General features: G+C 44.8%; 1 protein-coding gene across 1 annotated transcript in view; it reads right to left on the reverse strand.

The window, feature by feature from the left end:
* Window positions 1-20563, reverse strand: part of MYO9A (myosin IXA) — a 161910-nt gene that overhangs the window by 91990 nt on the left and 49357 nt on the right. The window contains exons 3-8 of the mRNA XM_042885759.1: window positions 16730-16824; window positions 12865-12927; window positions 9019-9118; window positions 6419-6475; window positions 3288-3385; window positions 765-891 (exon numbers count right to left, since the gene is read on the reverse strand). Of these exons, the coding sequence (XP_042741693.1) occupies window positions 765-891; window positions 3288-3385; window positions 6419-6475; window positions 9019-9118; window positions 12865-12927; window positions 16730-16824 (540 nt within the window). The remainder of the gene's footprint in view (window positions 1-764; window positions 892-3287; window positions 3386-6418; window positions 6476-9018; window positions 9119-12864; window positions 12928-16729; window positions 16825-20563) is intronic.

Raw genomic sequence — 20563 nt, forward strand, 5'->3', positions numbered from 1 at the left:
ATGGAGCACACTCCTCTGTTCCAGCAAGATTGGATGCGATGGGAATCGGTCAGGTGAGATGTGCCAACACATGGACACCTGTCCCAGGTGACACTGGCACAGCGGTCATCCAGGGAGGACAAAGCACTCTCTGTACAGGCTCTTACACAGTAAAACAGCAGATGGCATCAACAGGTTCAAACCAGAACTAGATAAATGCAAGTCCATAACTGAGCACCAAAGAGACAGAGTGAAATGCACCTGCAGCATATCCACCACCGCTTCTGCAGATGCTGGCAGAGGGACATCAGGCAACAAAACACAGCGACTTCATTCAGAACCCCCTACAGCCACTACCTGGAGCAGCAGAGTGGGCTGATGGACCTACAGTTCCTTCAGTAGTTTATATTTATAGTTTATATTGTATATTATACAATTACTGCAACCGATTTCAGCATTGAGAATTCTGGTGAGGGAGCTCTTGAATTGCTGAGCAACTGAAGAAAATACCACGAGGAATGGCAGGTTTTAGACCCATCCAGAACTTGCTTGCAATTTTTCTAGTTGTAACCTCAGAAACACTATTTTCAGTCAATTATACAGGAACTGATGGCCAGCTAGAAAAAACTTTACATTAAGGCCTCATAAAAAAAGTCTTCCTAACTCCTTAATGGAAAACACCAACAGGCTACATTAATGTAAGACAATCTGCCCTTCAGTGAAACTAGAAATACAAATAAAGCTCATTAGCTGTCAAAGCTAAGTGACTGAAAGCAGAGGCTTACCTCCAGCAGGTCCGACACGATGGGCAGTATTTCGGGGTTACAGATATCGATGGAGTCATCCCGATAGGTCTTCTTCTTGTATCGGATGTTACCCAGATGTAGTATTGCAGACAGGAGAGAGAAAATTCTAAAGGAGAGAGACAGATCTCATTTTCACTTTGTTGGTTTTGTCTGTTTTTCCTTAAATCCACTGAGAAAGCAAACAACACGCTCAGTGTGAAACCTGGCTGCAAATCTTTGTCAGGTATTGATCAGGATCCCATCACCATGAACTCTGACAGGTGATAAAAACTCATTCAAACACTGTTCTCAGTACATGCCTTACACAACTTCATATCCCACCTTTCCACAGCCCCCTCGACCTCCAGACATCCAAGTGCCACCTTTCTATTCGACTTATTCCTCTAATTTTCTAGTATTCTCTCTTAGACCAATACTTTCTCAAAAATTAGGCTTAAAGCAAGCACTCACTTAATTGGTTTTGGTTTTTTTTTCATTTAGACAAGTACCAAACTTGCAGTGATTCAGCCTTTTTGAAAAGAATTCCATTCTGGTTTTCTTGGACTCGAAAAAATAACCCAGGTCACCTGATTCCCAGCCTGAAGTTCAACATAATCAAACCCATGGTTACAAAACGGCAGGCCATTTAACAAGAAAAAAAATGAAGTTCAGGATAAATCACAGCTGCCTTCAGCTATGTACTTCACTTGTCCTTCTGGGGACCTAACAATCATTGAAATTGCATTTGATTCCTCGCCACACCACCAGCCTGTCTGGACAACACAGCATCACCCCTCTGAGCCTGTCCTACATTATCATAGCATTATAGTATGGCCTGGGTTGAAAAGGACACAGTGCTCATCCAGTTCCAACCCCCTGCTGTGTGCAGGTCACCAACCAGCAGCCCAGGCTGCCCAGAGCCACATCCAGCCTGGACCTGAATGCCTGCAGGGATGGGGCATCCACAGCCCAACCTGTTCCAGTGCCTCACCACCCTCTGGGGGAAAAATAACAGTTATCATGCAGTAAATCAAAATCCTGAATTTACACGGATATCCTACTCTGCTCAGACACTTACCCACTGCTTTCCTCTGCCAACTGAATTACCTCACTGTAAGCAACCCTGCGCTGCACACAGGCTTTAGAAAACCTGTCACTGCAACTTGATTCCTGCTGTGTAATGAGTCGCCCAGGGCAGAACATGGGAAGCAATTTAGTTCTGTGCTGCCCTCCTCCCTGCTGCAGCATCTGTCTCTAGTGCATGCAGTGGCATCAGTTCAGGGAGCAGCGATGCACCGTGATGCTGTCAGGAGAATGTCAGCGTGCTCTTGATGTGAAGCAGACAGATGGGAAAAAGAAGGGCGTATGCTGATGTATACAGAGTGACAGTAAAAGTGTGCACACTTGGGTTTATCTATATGTGTGGAAAGCACAGAGAGAAAGCAGCATTGATTTCACCATTTGTTAATGCTTGGGATAAAGTATGAGCTTATGAAGAAGATTCTCAGGCAGGTGAAACAAGTTCTTACTGGAGCAGAAAGCAAAATGATGCCTCACTGTAAAGGATTCCTAACTGCTGGCTGGCTCAGAAACTTGTTAAGAAGAAAGAAAATCCATGCTTAAAAGAGCAGGAGGTAATGGTAGATGTAGCTTAAATGTCAGCTCCTCTAAGCAATGAGTAGGGTTTCAAGTGCCATTAGCACAAAGCAAAAATTCCCTGTTCCTACATAAACCTCCTGGATCTCAGAAAAAGGAACCGTGTTCATTAAATTATTGTCTGACCAATTTTACTCAGAAAAGCACCAGCTTTCTCACTGCGTTCCAGCTACTGATTTGCCCTTCAGCAATGCTTATGATGTCAAAAACAATGCTCCCCCGAAGATCACTTATCAATACATATTTTTTCTGAGCCTGTTTCTAATCTTAGCAACATATTTGTCAAGTTCATTCAGACCTACTCAAACCTCTGGAACAATGGAGCCAGTCAGTGCAGGAATTACTCTGTGGTTTAGTGCAGGATGTAAAGCACACAATTCCTTGCCATTGGCAAAAGGCAGCGCTGCGATCCAACCGAGAAGCCCAAGTTTTCAACCAGCATTTGCACTGAATGAAGGGCTGCTGGAAGCGAGTCTAAAAACTGGCAACTGCGTGGAGAAGGATTAGATTTGATGCCTGGCTTTCTGATTAAACTAGGATCTGGATTCATTACACGCACAGTATGACTATTCTGAATAGTTCACATCCAGATGCCAACTTTTTGCCAATATGCACAGACAGCTTGATAACAGTAACGAAGGGCACATTTTGCTTATATCTTGCCATCGTGATTATTCCCTTATTGTACGAGCAGTCAGTGTGTCATCAACCCTTCTCACCACACCGAAAGGTTATTCATTTACGTTAGCTTGTCTCACTGATTACAGGGATCATTTTTATGTTATATATTACTATTATAAATGTACAACGTACTTGGTATTAATACAATTCAGTAATACAATCTGTTAACATAGAAAATAAACTCACTGTCTGCGAGTCTTGGGAAGGAAGCCCACCATCTCCATGGCTAGCTGTAGGCGCTCAAAGTCGTGCTTCAAGTCCTCCCCTTCAACGGAAAAGCAATCCTGCTGGGTTCAAAGGGAAAAATTAAGTCCTGCAACTGAGGCCAGAACAGGTCCAGATGGCCAAGTCAGCACTTCATAAATATCATCCCAGGATCTCCACGCTTTTATCCGCAGCTAGAACATTTCCAATCTGGCACTGGGAAACGAGATACGCAGGAGGCCTCGCTAATGCGGATGCAGAATAACAGTGGTTAATTGACCCTGACACCCAGCCCCTTGGATACTGCTCTGAACCCTGCTCCAGAGCAAGAGGGAATGCACAGCACCACAGCAGACAGAGCAAGAAGTGCACACGCAATGCAATAACAATCCACGATTAGCTCTAGAGGCAAGGCAGACTTTTTCTTCGTCAACACTGGAAAGAGCGCACAAACTGAAGCTGTCTAGGAAAACCAGCTTTTCAACAGTCTGCCTATAAGCAAACCAAAGTGCAGTTCTAAATATGATAACTATTTGGCCAGAATTGTGGAGAACAAGCATGCAGAAAGGCCGTGAAGTAGCAACAGTGTGCTCGTTTCCAGGCAGTTCATTCCACATTAAGTCCTGGCCCTGGCCTGGTTAGGAGCTCCTTGAAGTAAATAGGAAGAATTCTGTTTTAAAATACTTCAAAATAAAATGTAATTCTATGTCATCAGTGAATGAAATGCTGCCTAAGAAAGGGAAAGTTTCACATCGTTTTCGTGAGCTTTATTCCAAATATCAGTATGTTTTTACAGGGAACTTGAACCCACTCCTACCTCTATTGCCCAGCAGTTAACGTGTCACAGCTGAATGATTTAGTTAGCCAGATTCTTCCCAATACTTAGGGAGCAGAGTTAAACTAATCCTCCTTAAACGAGTAAATAAACTACTAAAGCCAAGGACCTCGTGCATGCTTTGACTGACTTTGGGGCCCCTACGGATTATTCATAGCTCAGATTTTATACTTTTTCCTTAAAAAATCCCCAGCCTCCAATTCAGAATTATGTTGTTGCTTGTCGTAGATATAAATGCTGTCTTAAACCTCAAAATATTTACTAACACTTAAATGGAGACTTTCTACAAGCTAGTCCACTGCACTATTAGTTACTATTAAACAGTAGCACAACCCAAATGTGGGCTGACTGGCATCCCCAGCCATCACAAATATGCTGTGGGTAATTTCAGGAGTTTTCACACCCACTAAGGCAGGACCTGGAGTCCTGCAGAACCAAAAAACGCATCCACAAATTCTACAAACAAGCTTTTTAAAGAACTTTTAAAAGGGATGACAAATGCCACTTTTACTGGCCATCCACATTCCAGGAACCCATTTCGTTTGGTGGCATTGTTCACCCAAAATAATTCACAAGGCAACAGCGAAATACCACAGCTGACTCACAAATACTGCAATCCGTGCCAAAGGCATTTAATGAACAATTTACATAACAATCGTCAAAGTCATTAGTCCGCATGGAAAAGCTTTTTGCAAATTATCTACTTAAAAGCAGATGCGCTCCATAGTGTTTCAGTTCTGTGCTAGGTATTGTTTCCTAATGGATTTTATATACATACATACATATGTATTTTTAAAGCATTTATGTACAAATAATATGTATTTTAAGGAGTGTATATACATATATATTTCAAAAAGTTCCACTGATTTTAGAGCAACGAGTCCCCTGCTTACAACTGGCCAATTTCAGCAATCCGTGGATTTCTGGGAAAAGCTCAAAGAAGTTATAATGGGGTTTCATTATAAGCTGGAAGTGTGCATAAGGTGCAGCCCAACACCTCTGTTGTCATCTCACGGAGGAAAAGGGCCAGAGGATGCTTAAGAGTAAATCATCCCGAAAGCCAGAATGTGATCTACCATGAGCAGCACGGAAAACAACCCTGAGCAGAGTAAAACACCAGACAGCCCAATTGTAAGGACATATGGTTTTCCCACACAAAATAAGGAAACGAAGCAGGGTTTGGTTTTCCTGGCATTTCTCCAGTTGATCTTCCTAACCCACTCCTAAAGCAATTCAAGTCTTTGCAACTCGTTTTGGTATCGTGAGGCACACAGGGAAGCAGCCCTATGTTCTCACAGGACCTCATGAGGATGCCAGTACAATATCTGAGGCTTCTGAACTCTGGGAGGCGAAACTCCCTCCTTCTTCTCCTCTTGTAACACGGGTTTGCAGCTGAAACCTTGTTAACACGATGCCTATATGGCCACAGAGAACAACAGCTCCTTTCCACATCACCTCATCCTCCAAATCTCTTAGCTGCGTGCAGCAACCATTACATGCATGGCAGAATTAGCTGGGACAACATGCAGCTGGCTGAAAACATGCTTTGTGGTGCAAGACAAACCAACACAGACCATCACAGGGACACATGTGCAAGCCATACCAACACGAAGCATACCACTGACCAAAGCCACAGCCCCTGTCTTGCTTGCAAAGGAGCTGGGGAAGGGGCGAAGCAGCACGGTCTCTTTCTTGGATAGATCCATTTGGAAAGGACAGCAGAACTATTTTCAGAGGAGGAATTGTTTGCATTCTGAGCAATAGGAGGATCTGATTGTCTCACAGATGGCTGATGGGGCAGGTTTGGTTTTGTCTTCTTTTTTCCTGGAAGTTGGATGGCAGATACACTGCTACAACCACAACGAGCTGATGTGAAACGAGCCAGCTCTTAGTGCTTCCAGATCCTGATTTGCAGTTTTATCAGGCAGCCATTTCAATTTCCACAAAGCTGCTGCCTCACAAATCACTCCGCAGCAGCCAATTTACACAAAACAATCTGTATTGCATATCAAGAAGGAGCTACTATTTGCAAAAAACTAGATGACCATATCCAAACCAAACTGCTGAAGCTTTCCAGACAGAAATAAGCAAAAAAGGATAACGGAAAGGGTATCTGTATTGCCACCAGCTAACACACAAGCAACACCAATGCAGGGCAGGGGAGAGGATCAGCAACAGCTTGACATTCATCTCTGCCCATGTCCCAGCGTGCCTCGCCAAAAAGGCAGCAAGAGGAGCAGCCCTGCACAGCCCCGAGGACGCAGGCACTCGTACTGACCGGCTCAGAGTCATAGCAATACTCATCCCAGCTCTGTCTGAGGGGTTTCTTTGTCATCTGAAAGCAAGGCAGACCCACGTAAGTAGCATTCAGACCCAACACGACTCCCACCACCAGCTCTTCAGAAAGGGAAGCGATATCGACCTCCCAGATGAAAGAACTATTATTCTGCATAGTCATTCCTGATCTATTTTATCAACATGAAGTTAGATTTATAACTATTTCACATCTGTGATGCTCTGATTTCTTGTGTTTTCAAGTGGAGGTTTCCCAAGCTCTGAGCTAAATGAATTGAAGCGAATTGGTTGGAAAAACTTTTGGTTTACCTACAGCCAAAGAGCTATTTATGCAGAGTTGCACTGATTTCTGTTTCTGCTCTCAACTTTTGCTCTGGACACACACACACACACACGATGCAAAACTGTGATTGTTTCACTAAAAAGCACCAGCTTCTCCTGAGTTCCTGTCATTTTCCAGTCAGACAGTGAAGACTTGAGAGGACTCATCCAGGCTCAGGACTCAGAGCTCCTGCAAGGAACACAGCACTGGGGCTGTGGATTCCATTAGAACAAGGATCTGATCCTGCAAATTACTAACTTCAGCATGGATAAATATGAACGTACAGCACAGAAATCATTCAGCGAGTTGCTCGATGACTCCAATCACTGATGGGAGGGGGATGTTCTAAAATAGCCTAGCAGATATTTTAAGAAAATTAGCTTTTAGAAAGAAACTGTTTTTTTTCCAACCTGCTCCCTGCACTTACAATCAACAGAGCATTTTGTTGAAGTACCTGAATAGATTATTCCTCATCTGCAATGCAAAATACACTTTTATTTTGCATAACAATGTGAATTGAGGAACCTGGGAGAAACAAAATAACTCAAGGACCCACTGGGTCAGTGATGGGGCCTGGCTCAGTATTGCATAGCTTTTAAATTTTAGTGCTTAATTCTAGTTAGATATTTATGTTCACTTCTGGGTTTGTTCTCTTTCCATTTTAAAAGGCTGAGATTTCTCTGGGATGCACTGAAGAAGTTACTGTGAATGCTCAAGCCTCAATTTAGTGCTTTCCCCTTCTATGCTCACAGTTTCTTTGCCCATTCTTCCACTATGACTTTTTTCTTCTTCCTCCTCATTTTCCCTTTTGTCCTTTGCCTACAGGACACGGGAAGGCTGTTGCTGCACTGTTAGGAAGCCAGGCAATCACCTCAAGGAGCCACTATTCCATAGCTGTCAGCACTCACTGGCCTACCACAAACACTAAGCGCAGAGAAATGATTATAATCAGAACGCTGAGATGTCATTGCTCTCCATACACTGTGGTCAGGTGAGCCCAGAGTCTGCTTCCATCACCCACTAGATGAACCTCTGCACCCTTCTGTGGCCTACTTGCCTACAGCAGCATAATTTCATTATTTAATTTAAATATCAATGACCCGAAGCGCTAAGATACTATTAAGTAAAAGGAAAGACTGTAATTAAAGGCAACGTTTGAGGCTAACAGAGAACTATCAGATTGCCCAACAAAATCTGTGCTTGACAAAACATTCCATTCAAATCATCCTGGCGCTCTGGAGCTGCAGAACTGCAGCACAGATGGTGGGAGGGAGCACAGCACGTTCTGCAACCTCTGCGCTGCTCACGGATGCAGGAGGCACCAAAAGAGCAGAAGCTAAACAGAGCTGAAGCTCCTAGCATGCTCCTCACTTGTGCCAATTTCCCAGTCCTGCTGCAAGTGGGTGGCAGTCATTAATAGCACGCTATATTTTGGCTTTGAAAGCCCACTTTAAACATCTTTAAAGAGCCCCGCGTGATTTACAGAATATTACAGAGTTAAATTATATTTCTACAAAGACCAAAAGCTGCTTGTGCTGCACAGTGCATGTGAGCTGCTCTCCAACTCGCACGTTAAATTTCTCTTTATGGCTTTCGGCATTTCAGGCCAAGAAAATTGCAATTGCAGTTAAAATCAACATAGAACTATGCTTCATCTCATCCTACTCCACTGATTTTATTTTTTTTTTTGAGCAAAAACCTGTAAATTCCCTGTTTACAAGTATCAACACACAGCTGCATCTTAAGCATGAAGCAAATGAGATCTCCTGAAGTATGAACTGAATTGGCACTGATGGTATCTCACACGTTCTGAATCCCCACATTTTCAGTGGTTTCCGTGTTTTCATTTACATTAGACTTTTTTATTGTTAAACGTAAAGGCTCGTGCTGACAGCCAGCCATAAAGAGACACAATTAGGACTACATCCTGAATGGCATCACACATTTTTCTTTTCTTCTTCTCAGCAGCCACACCTTAATGCCTAAACAATCATACAAAGGTAGATCACTACTGTTTCTCCCTTGTTTGGCTTGTGGCTTCTGTTGTCTATCCAACATAACTCCACTTAGGGGACAGAAAATGGGCAACACTCATTTTTTTTCATATTAAGTGTTCAGGTTGCCAATGCAGACCAATTTACAGTGACAGACTGCTGCCTATAGAGCACTGAAATGACCCATATTTATCACTGCACACACTGATGCTTATCAGTGGTGGAAAAGGCAAGATGTTGCCAGTGCCACCAGTAGAGTAATCCCACCTGGTTGAGGTAATGGTACTCCTCAGGCTGCTTAAGATGAAATGCTGATCTCTCTTCCTCGCTCGCTCCTGCCAGGAGGTAATAAAATACATGGTAGTTCCTGGTGACAAAGAAAAGGATGTTAAACTTGAAAACAGACTGCAGCATTGAGTAGAGAAACACATAGAAGTCTCGTAGCTTCACATTCCAGCCTCCCAGCTCAAACCTGCACGTACACTTTCAGCACATAAACAGGGTTTATCACGTCCACTTCTGGGTTTGTTCTCTTTCCATGGTCCCATGGTTTTTAGCAATTAGGGCAACTTTGAATGCAGTTAGAATTCCAGGGGATGAAACAACAAAATATGAAGCTAAAAAGGACACGAATCTGGAAAAGAGTCACTGAGTCCCGTGTCACCAAAGCCTTCCGAGTGAGAGACAGCTCGGTCTGTCACTGTTCTGTATCGGTCTGATCTCACACTGATGCAGGAGATGAAGACACCCTGACTTACGAAGTTTTTTGTAGATTCATCAGATAAATAAAAATTAGGGCCCCGTGCAACAACTAGACTGCTTAATACTGAGAGTGGTATAGATATGGCCTGAGAGCACTTTGCAGTGATGCAAGAGGTTAAACCAAGTAACAGAAAGCTAGATCCTCTTTATCCACGGATGCAAACCTCCAGGAAGGGATTTCAGGAACTCCTGGCTGACATCGTTGTGTTTTCCTTCAGAAACACGTGCAAGGCCTATATACTAATTAGAAAGCTCATTTGCAGTGCAGGATTGTTTACTTTTTAAAAATAATTCATTGCCACTAAAATAAGTAATACATTGGCAGCTGCAGTTCTGTGTGACAGAATAGAAAAACAGCCCCTCCAGGATAATGCAGCTGATAGCCCAGCTGAAGTGCCTCCATACCAATGCATGCAGCATGGGAAATAAGCAGGAGATGAAAGCCATACTGCAATTAGGAAACTATGACCTAAGTGCTATCAAGGAAACATGGTGAGACAAATCATGCAACTGGAATAGTACGATAGAGAGCTGCAAGCTTTGCAGAAGAGATAGGAAGGGGAGGAGGGGCAGGGGAGCTGCTCTCAATGTTAAAAAGTGGATGGACAGCAATGAGCTGCCTCTGAAAATGGCCATCATCAGTTTGAGAGCTTATGTGTTGAAATTATGGACCAGATCAATAAAGGACATCTGGTGTTCAGAGTCTATACAGACTGTCAGAACAAGAGCAGCCTGCTGACAAGGCTTCCCTGCTTCAGCTGCAGCAATAGTCAAAGTCACAGGCTCTCATCCTGATGGGGACCTTCAGCCACCTGGGGATCTGCTGGGAAGGCAACACAGTGAGCTGCTCCAGGGGACTCCTGGAGTCCATCGACAATAAACTCCTGGTTCAGGCATTAGACAGACAGACCAGAGAAGCGATACCAGACCTGGTGCTCACAGAGAAGATCATTACCAACATGGCTGAACAAGGACAAGCCGGTCAGGCTGAGGGACAGGAAGGAAATATACAGGCAGTGCAAGCAGGGATGGCTGGTCTGGAAAGAGTACAGGGATGCTGATGTGATCAGGGAAAGCCAGAGCGCAGATGGAACTGAACTTGGTGAGGGGTTCTTCACAATCCCAGCTGTGAGCACAGATGTGAGAAGGTCTCACGAGAGCAGTGCTGCGGAGAAGGACTCGGGGGCTCTGGTGGATGAAAGCCACAGACGCGGCAGCAGCGTCCATTGGGGGCCGGAAAGCCACCGGCATCCTGGGCCGCACCAACAGAGGGGTGGCAGCGGCAGGGAGGGGACCGTCCCCTCTGCTCTGCCCTCGTGAGGCCCCAGCTGCGGTGCTGCGCCCAGGCCTGGGGCTCCCAGCGCAGGAAGGGTGCGGAGCTGCTGGAGCGGGGCAGAGGAGGCACGGAGATGCTGCCAGGGCTGCAGCACCTCTGCTATGGAGACGGCTGAGGAGCTGGGGGTGTTCAGCCTGGGCAAGAGAAGGCTGCGGGGAGATCTCAGTGCGGCCTTCGAGGACTTGAGGGGAGCTTATAAGCTGGAGGAAGACTGACTTTACATGGTCTGATAGTGATAAGGGGGAACGGTTTTAAACTAATAGAGGGGAGATCTAGGTCAGCTATTAGGTGTAAATTCCTTACTCAGGCTGCACAGGGCTGTGGGTGCCCCATCCCTGGAGGCTCTCACCAGCAGGCTGGATGGGGCCCTGGGCAGCCTGATCTGCTGAGGGCAACCAACCAGCCCACAGCAGGAGGGTTGGAGCTGGAAGGGCTTTAAGGCCCCTTCCAACGGAAGCCATTCTATGGTTCTACAACTCCATGGAAAACCTTCAATTTTTTACTTCTGCTCAAATATTCCAAATACTTGAATAATAAAACTATTCCATGCAATAGTCATCTGTTTTGCTTCAAAACAACCATGACATGGGTTTCATACTAACAGCATAGCAGTATTTCTAAAACCAAAACTGTGGTTGATTCCAAGAGGAACCAAGCTTAATTATCACAGCACCTAACAGTGTATTTGTCAAGTCTGAGGCAGTCTGTGCCATCTAACTTTGGGAACGCTCCATCAACATTAGAGAAAACTTCTCACACAGCATCTATTCCCAAAAGAGAAATGCAGAAGTGCCAGAAATTGAAATACAACAGGTGATGGAAAGTTAGAAGCAGCCAATTTGTTGCACTCAGAATAGTTACCAGTGAAGAGGAAATAACAACTAATATTAGGAAGCAACAGTTTGCTTAAATTTGTCGTCGGTATAATCTTAGCTTTTTCTAAAAGCCCTTCTGATGTTTTCAAGAGCTGTAAAATAGAATTAAAATATCATATTCTTTCCCAAATTAGATACTAAGTAGTTGACAAGCTGTGTAAGAATACAAATGGTATGGCATTAATCATATAGACAGTGGAAAATATAAGTCAAGGACTGTTAATAAAATAATGACTTCTCTTTTCCCTGGGCACTGCATTCCTCCCTAAACAGGCAGCAAGATGGCAAAAACAGGCTTCTGTAGCCAGGCAGTGTCTTAAGAAATAAAATCTGAAGTTAGAGAGACTTCAGTACAAAATTATGAACGAAATACATAAAATTCTATATAATAAAAAAAAATAATAAAAGCAGTAACAGTAAAAAGTGCAATGAGGAGCATTTTGTTTTTGAGCCTGCAGCTTCTGATGCACCTTCCCCTTCACCCAGTGTGCTACCAACTAACCCAGGTGCAGCCTCCTCCATCTCCTGGTCATAAAGGAGTATCAAGTTCCCACAGATGACCAAACCAGGAGAGTTTGGTGAAGATTCAATGCAGGTCTTGTTGTGGGTTTGTATGATTTTGATTTGTTACAGGCACAAGTTAAGCGTTTGATGTGATCAGGACTCCTTTTTTGGGTGTGGAATCTCCAATCATGGAGATGTTAAAATCCATCTGGGCACAGACCTGGGCAACGCTCGAGGAGTCCCTGCTCGAGCAGGGGTCGGATCATACGGCCCCCAGGAGTCCCTTCCAGCCTCAATCATTCTGTGATTCTGTGATACGAGGACTGCTTCTACCCTTTAAGTCCACACAACATTGAAATGCAGAACATCCCACAGGTGGAGCCTCGCAGCCCATCAGCAGAGCACCCTGCATGCTTGCTTGCTGGTGCAGCACATCCAAGCAAAGCTGTCAGAGTTTCTGTTTTCCCCTCCAAGCCAACATGGCACACAGCGTAAATACACGCTTTATCTGTGAAGCACGCAGTCAGAAGCATGAAAATCCCCATCCCCCTGCCAGCCCAGGCAGGGACTGGAGCCATCTGTGCTGCACTATCAGCACATCCGGGAGGCAGAACCCAGTGAAACACAGGCACCTACCGTTCGTTGTGCTCCTGGTAGACGAGCCTGGACTTTTCCAGCAGATACTTTTCAACATAAGCTCTGGAAGAAGAAATAAAAGCATTATTCATTGACCCAATATTCAACTTAAATGAACACAGCTTTACTGGGACTTTGCAGTTTTAGTACACCAAAAAAGCTTCAGCCTTGTTTCACTTAGTTATATAAATTTCTTCCTAGGCAGAACAAGCCCAATATTATGTTTGGCTTTTGAGGTTTTTTGGTTTGATACAAAGCCAAAACTAACTTGGATATGAAAAACATGATCTCAGATGAGTTAGCCTATGGGCAGGGAGTGCAGGGGGGAATTTTGACAGAAACTAAGAATCTCTGATACCTATTTAATTCAAACCCAGCAAAATAAAATTGCTTGCAGACTGAGATTTGTGCACAAACCCTCCTTCAACCAGAAACGCATCTGGGTGCACAAGTTTGCAAGCTAAGATTTCGCCATGGATTCCATGCCCAAATTATCACCCCCTCTTCTCCAGCAGCCACTTTGCTACAAAAGCTCTGGGTTATTAACTTGTGGATATGGTCAAAACCCAGAGAACTGCAGAAGCTTCTTACTGGCGTTGACATTTTGTCCTAACAGCTCCCCGACGAGTTAATTTCATGTACATATTAATAACTTCACTAGCTAAAACAAGCTTTGACATGTTTGTTGCTGTTGTTTTTTTGTTTTTTTTGTTTGTTTTTTTTTTTCTCCATTCAGTGCTAACCAGTAATGATAGGGACGTGGAAGCTAGAGCTATAATTGCCAATGTTGATGATGTAACTCGACACACAGAGGCAGAGGCTGGGCCTTTCCAGCCACCAACCCACAGTGATGTGGCACTGACAGCAGCCACGTGCGAGCTGCACCCCCAAGGAGCTCTGGATGCGATGGGACAGCATGGTGCCCAGCATAACCCTCAGATGGCAGACATGGCCAGGCATTATCCAGGAGCAATTCTCCTGGGGGCAATTCTCAGTGATTCTCCTCTACCTTCACCAAAAAATAACCAACCTGGCCGTGCCCGCGGGGTTTTGGGCTGACTCTTGGGGCAGTGCTTAGGAGAGGCTGCAGGAACTGGCACATCCACACACCTCAAGACTGCCCTGCTGCACAGGAGGAGTAAAGAAAGGCAGGCGGGCTGCAGCAAGCACCATTATCCCGGCACGTGATGTGCACCAGGAAGTTCTTTTATTTATTCCCTGTGAGGAAGCCGAGGACAGCTATGGATATTCCTCTCTGTCTAACCTTAAGTTCCTGTTTTACCAACTTCCCAAGCCAAGGCACGAAGCTCCCTGAAGACTCAATGAAGAGATGGGGCAGTGAGCGAGGCACCAGCACGGCCTGGGTCCCGGCACAGCACTGGGCAGCAGCTTGGCACACAGCTGCAGGACAACCTAGATCTAGTCGACCACGCTTGACACATAATCCCTTCCCCTGTGATTTCTGCTCTTATTATAGACCCAAAAAACTCAGTTGCATGCAATAATTTAGGTTGGAAAGGTCCTCTGGAGGTCATCTGGCCCAACCCACTACTTAGAGCAGGGTAGATGTAAGGAGAATGCTGCTCCAGCAGGATGTTCTTTGCTTAGTGAGAAGGTGATAAATCAATTTAAGTATGTTCCCTGTTCTAATAGGACAGTGAAAAGGAAAACAAATTGAAATATAAAAAAGTAAACACCCCCAAATGTTCTCTTTCTATTTACTGGTGTCAATTATGTAGAAACTACCTTATTATTACCCACAGTCTTAACAGTAAAGAAATGTTGAGAGTACCTCATGCAAAGTACTCACTTAATCACGCTACAGAACCCGTCCCTGGTATACCAGCCAATATCATCAAAACCTTGAGCATGGATTTCACATACAAATCCCACCATGCAAAATACCCACCATCCTCACAGTACCTGTGACGCAGCCCCGTGCTGCTGCACAAATTTAACATTATGGCAGTGCACTGTTGCTTTTAATTAAAATCTCTCCCATCTGGCTCTTCTGCAATTTTAAGGAGCACGTAAGATGTGGAAGCTTTTGATCATCTTAGGAGGACTCAACGTGTTGCAAAGCCCTTCCTCCACTGCTCACTTATCTCTGAACAGGACATAATAAATTCATAAAGCCTTATGGGAATGCACTTAAATGAAGCCTTTGCTCATACTCCACTGATTTCCAACATATCTTCAAAGCCTTCATTTCGTGGGGTGGGGTTGGCTGCTCCTAAATCTCTTGGCTATTACACCTCTTAAGCTGAAATTCTCTTTGAGTTTGGGTCATTATCTGCATACAGTTGGTAACCAAATACCCAACTGCTATTTTCAGCCCACGAACGGAGCAAAATTCTGATCCGAGCCTGCAAATTATACTTTACATTAACCAAGAAAATCATATGCACAAAATGGGGACGTAACCAATTTGAACGGGCTTAAAAAAAAAAAGTGTGCTTAAAAGCTACGCTAAATTTAAAAATAAAAATCAAAAAGAAAAATCGCAGAACTTGTGATCTTCCTTGTAAGACAATGGAGAATAAAACCTCACTCTGGTATGCAGGGAACAGCTGAGTTATTTTTGTAATGTCCTCTCACTGTGGCTGGGGCCATGCACACTCTCGTCCCATCACGTAACGAAGACCAAAGAAATGAGTTTGTTAAAGAAAAAATTTCTCTCATTTTCAGAACCACTGCACACAAATGCAACGTTATTTGCAGGTAAGCGCCAATAAACCATAAAGGGCACTATCACAGAGCTGGCCAGCACGTCAAGGTAACAGGTTGTTAGGGCATCTGCTGGATTCTATCACCCTGTGTTTAAGTAGGTATGAAAAAAGAAGAGAAGCTTATCCTTTTAAGAGAACTATTCACCAGAATTAATAATAGAAGGGAAAAAAAAAAAAAAAAAAAGAGCAGCAGATAAAAGTTGGATGAAAAAACAGCTGCCTGACTGCAAAGAACGCAGAGTACCCAGGCTCATTTGAAAAATTAACGGCACCCATTTGTGCCATACTGTTCTGGTGGAAAATAGGGAAGGAAAAATGTAAAAGCAATTCTCTAAATTAACGACAAAGTCCCAGCAAGAGATCTCTTAGCTAGCTGCAGAAATTATAAGCCCCTGGAATGCCACTCTACTCTCTGCTTTTCCAGCTGAGCTAATTACCCAGCCAAAAAGCAGGGTTAAGGTAGCCCTGCTCCCTTTGGGCTGGTGTGAGACACTGAGCTATGGCATGATGTCATCTGAAGAATCCCAAGAGAAATCCAGGTCCAGATGTGTCCCCCAGAAGCCTTCACCCAGCTGTGGCCATCACCAGGCTGAGCTCACCGGGAGCTGTGGAAGCAGGCAGTGAGGCTGGAAACAGACCCTGTGGCAGCAGAGCGGAGACAAGCGCCTCCTAACAGCAGCCTGGGGCACAGGATGCCCTAAGTGGTCAAGGGCTGGCTTCAAGAGACACTTCAGGGTATGGATGGAAGCGTGTGAGGAATCAGACAGCAGTGCTAAATCATCTGGCTCCATCTTCTCTGTAACAGCTACCAGGCATCTGCAAAATTAAATCCCCTTTGGCTTTCTATTTCTGAGTCTGAGCAAGGCCAGCCTGCAGGCCTCTCTGTGCCCATCACACACTCTGGCCCTGTGATCCATCCTCACGGCCCTAAAACATTGCCCTTGCTTGCTCTCTTAAGAGGAAAAAACTACATTTTGGCTTAATTATAAAGTTGACGTTATGATTAATGAGAACTGAACTGGCTTAAATCCATTCTCAGGTGTATCCATGCTTTGATGTGCAGCGCAGATAAACCAACCTTTGCATAACATTTACATACAGTAAAAATGCAGGCTGTGGATCCCACTGCCACTCACCCTCGCACAGTGCCGGTCTCCTGGTAGTTCACTTGGATAAACTTGCCAAAACGACTCGAGTTGTTGTTATGCGCTGTCTTTGCATTTCCAAAAGCCTGTGAAGAGAATGAGACAGCATCACTGCATCTGAAAAGCTGCCACTTCTCCTTATGGACGTGCACATCACTACCAACACACCTCCAGGGTTTTGCTACTGCTGTAATACGGTAAGAAATTAATAAAAAACACAGGGAGTTGAACGAGCTACAGAATAACAGGATGAGCTTCTGGGGACCACGTTCACTTTCAGTTTAGGATCCAGAAAGGTTAGACAAACACTGTTGAAAAGTGAAGCGTCAGCTACACAAGAAATTTAATATCTGATGTTATTACATTCTGCGTTAAGGCTACACTTTATTATTTAAATGGATGTAAAAGTATACTGCTCCAACAAGACTAACTTTTAATGAGCTAGCTGCTTTTTAATTACATATGGAATTAGGGGAAAAAACACTTTGAAGGCTACCCAGGTTTTAGACAACGTCACGCATCGTGCAGACATAACCCATAGGATCTTCAGTATTTCAGACACCATCGGTTCAATTTGTCACTGATGCTTTCCCAAATCTAAATGCTTTAAGGCTTTACAATGCAAAGCTTTCATTAAAACTCCACCTTACCAAGGCATCTAATGCAGAGAGCCATCCCTGAGCACAATCACCACTGGGAACCTTTAAGAGCTGCATCTCAAAGCAGCTTAATTGAAAACTGGTGTTTGCAACTGTGCCTAAATCACTTCAGTAGTCTGGCTCATGGTGACTGAAACGGCCCAGCTGCCAGGTACAATTAATGCTTCATTTATTACACCTGTTTTGGTAATTGTTCCCCTTTACTTCTAAGCCAAACGTACTTAAGGCAATTATACACAGGGTAATTTCTAGGAGCTGTGTCTGTACGTTGAATCACAATTACAAATACATTTTGTGCTAAGGCTCAATATTAGGGTTCAGCCCAGAGCTCCCAACAGATTTATTTCCCACTCAGCTATTTATTGGAAAAGATTAAAAGGGCTTTACATCTATAATCCCCGACTTCTCAAATGACCTTTGCAGGTTTTACTTTGCAACTAAAACCCCCAAAAATAGGCCAAGTGAGAGGAAATCCTTCTGAAAGGCACTCGATGCCATCAGCCCTGCATCCACGCAATGCTCCTGTTCCCGGCAGCCAGATGAGCACCCAGCCTTCCCACCAGTGGGATGCAGCACAGCGCGGGCCCATGGAGCAGCCAGGTCTCGAGCATCCCTCATCACACGCAGTGTTACATCTCAAACCGAAGGCTTGCTAACAGAATAACAATGGAATTTCGCCCTTGTTTGAAGGCACGGATTTGTTTTGGCTCAAGCTGTTGCACATGAATTTCCACCAGTTGACTAAAACAAGTTCTGCAACGGCAGAAACCTGCCAAACGAGCAGCTGATGCTCAGGCTTGCAGAGAGGCTGATTCCACACAGGAAACTAATAAGCCTTCCCATACGTGGGTTCCAAGCTTTGCAGGTTACACACACTCAAGTTTTCTGCCTTTTCCCCAGAAATCACCTGCGCACACAGGAGGTTTTCCCCAGCATCCTCACCGTCACCCTGAAGCCCTCCCTGTGCTCAGCTCTTTGCGAACAAAACCACAGCCCGGTGCTTAAATCCCAGGCATTCACTTTCCCCAAACAAGCATTTTCACATGATAGTACTATTTCAGCATTACCAGAAGATCCACCTGTCCCCTTCCAGCTGTTTCACCCAAGCAGCCCAGCGAGCGCCTGCCTCCTTCCTGAGGTGCTGCACGGGGAGCTGAACCACAAAACCCTTCTGAAGTCACGTTGGACATCAACACGTTCCTTGGCCCCTTGCATCCCAGCAGGAAGGTTTCACCTGTTTCTCTTTGTGCAGGGTGAAACATTTTGAATGTGGTGTGGGGAACTGCACCAGTCCTCCTCGTTTATCTCCCCATTATCCCCATTATGAAGAACGAGCTCTGTGACCTTTTGTCCATCCATGTGTCAGACCACGCTACACGCTGCAGTACGAACGCCCACAGAACTCACAGCCTGTAATATCACTCTTTCAGCCGTTTTCTTTATTGCTCACATAAATGAGAAAGCTCTCTGCCTTGTGAAAGCTGCTTTCTCTATGGCGCAGGCATGCCGGCGAAGGGCCAGAAGTATGTGAAGGCATGTCTGGTGTTTAACTTGACACAACCTCATGCATTTTTTGTTTGGCTCGCCACGTTCCTTTAACAGAACTATCAGGCTATATTAAAAAAAAAAGCGCTATTAATTCGATTTACACATGTCTAATCTACATATCTGCAACGGCAGGGCAGAACATTCTACTTCACCTTAGGAAACCACAGAATGAGTTACAACTGCTGTGCTGAAATTACGCTCTGTTCGCATCACTCCACTTCTCAAAGCCGTTGATTCCAGCACCGAGCGGAAAAACTCAGTAACAGCATTCCTGAAATTCTTGGGGAGACCAAAGCTTGTACTGGCTGGGGCTCAAGGCTTGGAAGGAAACGAGCTCAATGCACTCCTGTGTGCGAGCGGAGCACCCGCCTGCCCATCCAACGGCTCGGCACAGGCAGACCCGGACCCAGAGCCTCCTACAGCACTTCTGCACAAAGAGATGCCTATCGTGGGAGCCGAGCGTTCGCACCGCAAGTGAATTTGCCAGGTGATACCGACAGCAACGGTGCTCAGAAATGAGCCGTGTTCCCAAAACTGTGCAGCTTCCTTCGACTGAATCTTAACACCTCCAGTTCAGCCATCATCTGCTCCATCGCCTGCAGGAATGCTCGCTTCATGCTCATTCGTGGGGCCCAGGAGGCAGGAAAAATAAAAGCGAGTGTGCTTGTGGCTGAAGAGCTCACCTTCCTCCTCTCCTGATGAGGCCAGCACTTTGGTCTCTTCATTCTGGATTCAATATCAGCGCAATCTGGAATGGCTATTACAACTGCTGTGAGGATCATCTCCACGACTTCTCTCAAATAAATTCATTTTCTAATCCTTGCATCTAGGAAAACGCCACCCTGGGGCTGGCAGCAAGCCCAGAGGTTGAAGTCACCTGCATTCAGGCTATGGAGGAGAAATGGCTCAATAGCAGCCAAAGATTGCCGTGTTCTGTGGGCTGCTGGGAACTCATGCAATGCAGCAACTCCTGAGAGACTGGGACAGGAATTCACAAATAAAGAGGAACAAAAAGATGAACTTGCACAAGTCTATTTGCCATCAGAAAGCCGCAACAAAGGCCAGGGCCAGAAGGAAGGACAGGACACAACCAGCATAACACCAGGGACACACACTCCAAAGAGGTCCTGAATTTGCATCCATAAAACCTAATTAAAAATCCTAACAGGACAAAGACTCCGCCTACAATTAAAAATAATGATTAATATTGAGCTTGCTAACCTGTGACAATGGCTATTGAGCACAACAAAACAAGCACATCGCCACAGAAAATGATTAACAGCAGAAAGTTCCCTTTTTAAAGCCAAACATGTTTTTCTTCCAGGCAGGAAAGTACAGCCCATAGGAAAACAACAGCACCTTCACATTTCATCCTGCTGGTAATGTTCGTGTCTTTCTGTGACCTCTACACAGAGCATCGTGGGCTTTTTAAGCTGGTCCATGCAGTTAAGAACTCCTAGCTGCATCTTGAAACACGAGGTGGATGTCGTGATGAATTTTGATGACTTTTGTTCCACCTGCAACTAATTTCACAGCATTCAACCTGTCAGGAACCTACCTTTTTTAAAAAATGCACTGAATCATGACCAGAACGTGATCATTTCATCACCTAAAATGC

This window comes from Lagopus leucura, unplaced genomic scaffold (assembly GCF_019238085.1).
Source record: "Lagopus leucura isolate 7727_CA_CO unplaced genomic scaffold, USGS_WTPT01 Super-Scaffold_100052, whole genome shotgun sequence".
Classification (NCBI taxonomy): domain Eukaryota; kingdom Metazoa; phylum Chordata; class Aves; order Galliformes; family Phasianidae; genus Lagopus; species Lagopus leucura.